At 40.6% G+C, this 6,000-nt stretch overlaps 1 protein-coding gene across 1 annotated transcript in view; it reads right to left on the bottom strand.

Moving 5' to 3' along the window:
• Positions 1 to 284: 284 nt before the first annotated feature.
• Positions 285 to 6,000, bottom strand: part of SLC26A5 (solute carrier family 26 member 5) — a 28,427-nt gene continuing 22,711 nt past the window's right edge. The window contains 7 exon segments of the mRNA XM_077746952.1: positions 285 to 475; positions 1,515 to 1,569; positions 2,190 to 2,390; positions 3,051 to 3,158; positions 4,066 to 4,158; positions 4,682 to 4,751; positions 5,833 to 5,939. Of these exon segments, the coding sequence (XP_077603078.1) occupies positions 285 to 475; positions 1,515 to 1,569; positions 2,190 to 2,390; positions 3,051 to 3,158; positions 4,066 to 4,158; positions 4,682 to 4,751; positions 5,833 to 5,939 (825 nt within the window).

The following is a 6,000-nucleotide window of genomic DNA, read 5'->3' as shown; positions in this document are numbered from 1 at the left end:
TCTTAAAGGAAATAACTTCTGGAACAATCAGCTAACAGGTAACACTAAAGACTAACAGCAATGTCACTGCACAATAAATGCAGGGAAGGGGACAATTTATCTTTGAAATAAGTCAATTAAAAACACAAGTAAGATACATCTTGCTATGTGTCATTCACCCTCCAAGTCAAGCCTTGACTACTAGTATTTACCCTTAGGGGGAAAAAGTCTAGTGTCTACTACTTAAAATGTGTAAATGTGTAATTTCACAGAGGCTCGTACACTATCCCAGCTGGGTTCCTCATCTAAGCTTCTGGAGTGGGAGTGGCGTTGGGCTCGGAGTCCTCCTGTGGAAGGGGGGCGGAGGCTTCCTGTTGGGCGAGTGACTCCCGAAGCTGGCTGCCTAAAACCGCATCGTGAATGCTGAGGAACAGCAGCTCCTTTAGGGCAGGGTTTTCAAAGAATCGATTTTGAGTGAGGTCATTCACAACTTGTGCTATAAAGGAAGAAAAGAAAATTAGCCCACACCCTGGGGATCAGTGTTGAACATTAAAAAAAGTTAACACTCATGTTGCTTAAATACTACAGTAGTGATACAGCAAAAAGTGTCACTCCAATCCCTGTTCCCATGATATCACACCCCAGTTGCAGGAAACTATTTTCTTTCAGCTTTTCTTTATGCAGATATAAGTAAATACATATATATATTCTTATTTTCCCCCTTGTCTTGCCCCAAAGTATTTTTAACATTATATATAGATTATTCTCGATATTTTTTACTTAAAAATTTTTTTTGCCACTATATGATATTTTATCGTGTGGATGTGCCCTAGTTTATTGAACTGGTCCTTTTCCTTTGATGTTTAAGTTTTTTCCAGTCTTTTGTTTTATAGAGAGTAACCAGTTTCTAGAACTGCTTACAGATGATCCACCACGTACACGTGTCAGTTTGAGTACATGCAGCACGTTGCTGGATTGGCTGGGTTAAAAGTTAAGTGCAACTGTGGTTGGGAAAGGTCAGGCTGCCCTGCCCTCCACAGAGGCTGCTCCCTTCTGCGCTCCCGCCAGCAGTGTCTGCGAGCACGTACAGCCCCATGGCGCCTACAGAGCACGCTGGTGGACATTTTTCCTTTTCGCCAATCTGGCAGGTGAAGAGCAATGGCTTTGTGTAGATTTCATTTTCAAGCACCGATTCAACCAAAATTTAATATAAAGCAAAAATAGCAGGCATCGTATGGAAAAACCTAAATGATTTTATAGAACTATGTTTAAGGCAGCCATTAAATAATTATTAAATGTACCAGCCCACTGTTCCAAGTCCAGGTCAGGAGGTCTGCCACAATGGCCCAGTGAATGGGGTGCCCGGAAGTGGCTAATTTCAAAGCTAGCTTTTGAGTGATTTTTAGAATAATTTTCATTTTCACCAAAGATGAAAATTAAGGGCAAATCTTTCCAAACTTTTATAAAGATTTTTTAAAAAAAGAGAAACAAAACTAAAATGTTAAAGCTTCTCCCCATTCTAGAAGTGTACTCACCGCTGCATCCTGCTAAATACACATAAATACCGACATCTCCATATTCTTTTACAATCTGTAATAATGTTGAAATAAAGTTTAGTTTCTCTTGACTCTGTGTCAGATGCAAGCCTCTTTCTACCAATATGTATTTCCTGATACAAGACACTAGTTCACTCACCTGATCTACGGTGCTTCTGTAATTACCCATTTTAAAAAATTATGCATTTTCGAGCTAATCATTTAAAACTAATTTTGCATATAATTTTTATATGGACAGTAATAATAAGGGCTCCCAAGGAACTCTTGTTAAATTTTATGTAGGTGTAATAAAGGTATTATGGTACTGACTTTTACAAGAATCCTCTCCTCATAGAGCAATATCCTGAAATATTCACCGGGAGGTGAATGATGACTGGGATGCGCTTCAAAGAGAAGTGGAAAGCGGGTGTGGGCTGAATAAAACCCGACTGACCATTAACTGATGAACTGTTGAAGCTGAGTGATAAGTTACATAGGGCTTCGTTACACTATGCTCCTTGCTTTTGTATGGTTCTGAAGTTTTCCACCATCAAAAGTGGAAAAAAGCAATGACATGGAAGTATTTTAAGAGTTGAAAAGGGACCCTAGTTCAACTCTCTCATTTTACTGATGGCAACAGAGATACGAAAACGACTCATTTAAGATAATGCTTACCCCAGCCAGAGTTTTTACACCAACAGAGTCAATAAAATTGACTTGTGTAAAATCCAGAATGATGGTGTGGATGTTATCTCCTGGGGGCATAAACCTTTGCAGCTCTTCAGGAAATGTGCTCTTAATGACTATCGGGGGGTATTTTACTTCGTCATCCTCTTCTTCAGGCTTCCTAGCATCTTCTCCGTCTACTTCTGCATCCTGTTAATGTTAAACCAAAGAAGTCTATGAACAGCTCATGTTCTAGTGCTGAGAAAGATTTATGAGGGAAAATTAGTGCCCATATTGTCAAGCTACTGACTCTACCAGACCTCGTCTACAATGACTGCCCCATCCCAGCCTTGTGATGTGACAGCAAAAGGATGTGTATGAAACATTCAGTGTTAGCTCAGTTTCTTTGCATCTCTTCCCCCTCCTTTCGTTTCTGTCCAATGAAATCCACTCTCCTTGTCTTCATAGCCATTTCCCCCTCACTTCTAAAATAGTTCCATTAACTTAGGCATGACCACAAGTTACCATAAGCTTGAACAGCAAAATCCAGCCTTTGAGGGTTTTGTTTTGTTTTGTTTTATTACTGTCAGCTGAATGACTCTATGATAAATCATCCATGGTAAAAATTTATTAAGGTACTGTGTGATCTTAATTTAAACAAATGTTTTCCAGGGCTCATATCCCTACTTTTTTCAGAAGTGTTCACATGGCTGACTTTATTATGTATCTTTAATATTACAGAGGCTACTTAGACTGTTTCTAAGCTTTCCTATTTTAGGGGCTTCCTGTGGTGTTAAGGCTTCCATCGTGAATAAAGGTGGGGGGGTGTAGATCAAGAGGAGGGAAAATTACAACGAAGAGACCACTCACCACTTTGACAACAGTTGCATTGGCCATATTTGCATTTCCAACTTCCTTAGCATACTTCTTCATGGCCTTTCTTCTTGCTCCCATTATGAGTGCTGGGTTCACTCCAGTCTTTACAGAAGGGCAATACATGCAAAATCACTTCTTGGCTCTAGGAACCCACCAAATGCAATCATTCTTCAGATCCCCCCATTTGACTGTTTTCTATGCCAAGTAATCACCCCCCCCCACCTTTCCCTTAGACATCATGAACTGAGTCACTCTCTCGTTAAAGGAATAGGAGTAATTTTCCTTATTCCTGTGTGTATTTAGCAGGATGGTGTGGTGAGTATACTAAAGTATTGAAGAGCATGTTTAAAGTATCATTTTTCAAACTTACTCTCATATTCTTTTTTTAAATTAAAAAAATTATCTATTTTTGAGACAGAGAGAGACAGAGTGTGAGCAGGGGAGGGGAAAAGAGAGAGGGAGACACAGAATCTGAAAGAGGCTCTAGGCTCTGAGCTGTCAGCAAAGAGCCCAATGCAGGGCTCAAACCCACAAACTGTAAGATGATGACCTGAATGGAAGTCAGACATTTAACTGACAGAGCCACCCAGGCGCCCCTCTCAGATTCTTATATTTAAGAGACTGTGGATTGACTAGGAGATTTTTCTATACATTGGGCAGTGTGGGGTCAGTTTTAATCATGACCAGAGGAACTCACATGATCTGAAGAGTAAGAAACCTAAAATTATTTTTTCACTCTTTGTCTTAAAGTTTTTTTGAGAAGGTAATATATATATATATATATTCACACAATCAACAGTGTGAATTGTACTCAGTTCCATCTGCTGAATGGTAAATTTACCGAAATGGTAAATTTTCTGTGCATTCTACCACAATAAAGAGAGAGAGGGTGGGTGAGAAGGAGAGAATGATATAATATAAAAAGTATATGAAGAAGACATTTAAGTGTTTCTCACATCCCTGTCAATTCACAAGTCCCCTCAAAAATAATCCACTTCATGTGACTCACCTTTCTTTTTAAAGCATTGCTATACAAGTCACTATTTGCATAATAAATTGGGGCATTGATTTGGAATATTTTTATTCCAGGAATTTCTTTCACCTGAAAAAGAAAATGTAATGAATTTAACTCCTGGAAATATTTCAGAGTCAAACTGCACTTGCCTCCCTCCTGCAACCTCAAAATCAACACAGAAGTCACAAAAGGCCCCCTTACAGTGTTCAGATAAAACTGTGTCACTCTACCCTACCTGGAGAAAAGAGTTCCGAGAATAAAGCCTTGAAAGTACACATCATCACATTTCATTGATAAGATTTAAAAGCATTTAGTTATTTATTTGGGCGGGGGGGGCGGAGAGTGGGAGAGGAAGAGAGAATTGCCAGTAGGCTCCGTGCTGTCAACGCAGAACCTGACGGGGGCTTGGTCCCACAAACTATGAGATCACGACCTGCGCCAAAACCAGGAGTTGGACACCAAATGAACTGATCCAAACAGGCGCCCTGAAGTGCAAGCTTTTTGCTCAGACTACTACACCTCCCTCTTTTCCAGCCCCAGTGTAAAAATAATATTTAGTCAGCTGATCACATGACATGCTTACAACCATGAAAACAGAAAAATGTCCTACCTCCTCATAGGCGTCTATATCAATATACACATCAGTGTCAGGAAGCTGTCCAAGGACTTTGTAGCTGGGACTGAAGATAGAGAGAGAGTGTGTTAAAATACCAGTGTATTGAGGCCCCGTATGTGGTTTAAACATGAGGTCTGGCATGTTTACGTGTCACGTATGGACTTGCTAGTGAACTCAGGGACATTTGATCCTTGTATGGTACCTGTGCAGAGGGCTCCCATGTATCACAATCCCAGTGACATTCCAGGCATGCCCCTACACCCTGCCCCAAATGCCAAGACACACACATACACAGCACATATACCTCAGTCTACACAGACCGTACACACACACTCACACCCCTCTTCTCCCAATCTGTTTGGGACAAAAGACTTGGCCACTTAAAGATGGGGGCAAAAGTGAACTGTGTTAAGTTCAAGCTATGCCAGGGAATGTGCAACTCAAATTCTCATTCACTGAGTAGACAGAACTGTCTTCCTACTCTTATTCTAAAGCAAAGGAGGAGTTTTTCTTTTTGTTTCCTCTAAGAGGCTCTGGCCCATGGGGGTGGTGGTCAGCTGAGGTGTGGGGAGAAAACGAAAAATCTCAAATTAGCCTAGAAGTTTTCTTCACTTTGGTTTGAATAGATTTTAAACATTATTTTTGGAAAACCCTCTTTTTATAGGGCAATCTGGCTCAAGCTGGATACTGTAATGATGATAGATACTACTTCCTGAGCACCTCATATTACCTTATCAGAGCCAATGTACTATGCTTATTTCTGCTGTTGTGTGGATGAGAAAGTAAGGCCTAGCAGAGTGAGTTGTTCCATGTTGGAGGGGCTGGCAAAACAGAATGTGGCTCAGGGTCTTTGATTTGACATTCCATGGTCCTGCCTCAATGCCCTGGTGCCTCTTAGCAGGTATGCACAAATGCTTTGTGAGTCAGAATATATAACACAAACGTTAGCTGTTTTTCTGGGTGCATTCTCTCAACAAGCTTGCAGAGAATACCCACTATAAGCCCCGTACTGGATGCCGGGAACATCACCTCCACAATCAAGATGCTTACAGTCTAATGGCGTCAGTTGGCAAACACAATATATTTAAAGTCAACACTGCAATTTCAGGCAGGGCAATCACATCCATCCCAATTTGTACACTCACCTCTGGGTTCTGTAAATCACAGTCAGCAGAGCGATGATCACAGCTGTAATCAAACCATAGTCCAATCCCAGGAACAAGGAGGAAACAAAAGTGGTAAGCCAGATGGTCTAAACAAAAGACAGAAAGCTTTATGTAGAATCATGCTAAAAATTTCCAAAGGGTCTCCCT

The sequence above is a fragment of the Crocuta crocuta genome, unplaced genomic scaffold (assembly GCF_008692635.1).
Source record: "Crocuta crocuta isolate KB4526 unplaced genomic scaffold, BGI_CrCroc_1.0 scaffold396, whole genome shotgun sequence".
Taxonomy (NCBI): domain Eukaryota; kingdom Metazoa; phylum Chordata; class Mammalia; order Carnivora; family Hyaenidae; genus Crocuta; species Crocuta crocuta.
The sequence above is the reverse complement of the archived record's forward strand: the minus strand, read 5'-3'. Positions and strand labels throughout refer to the sequence as shown.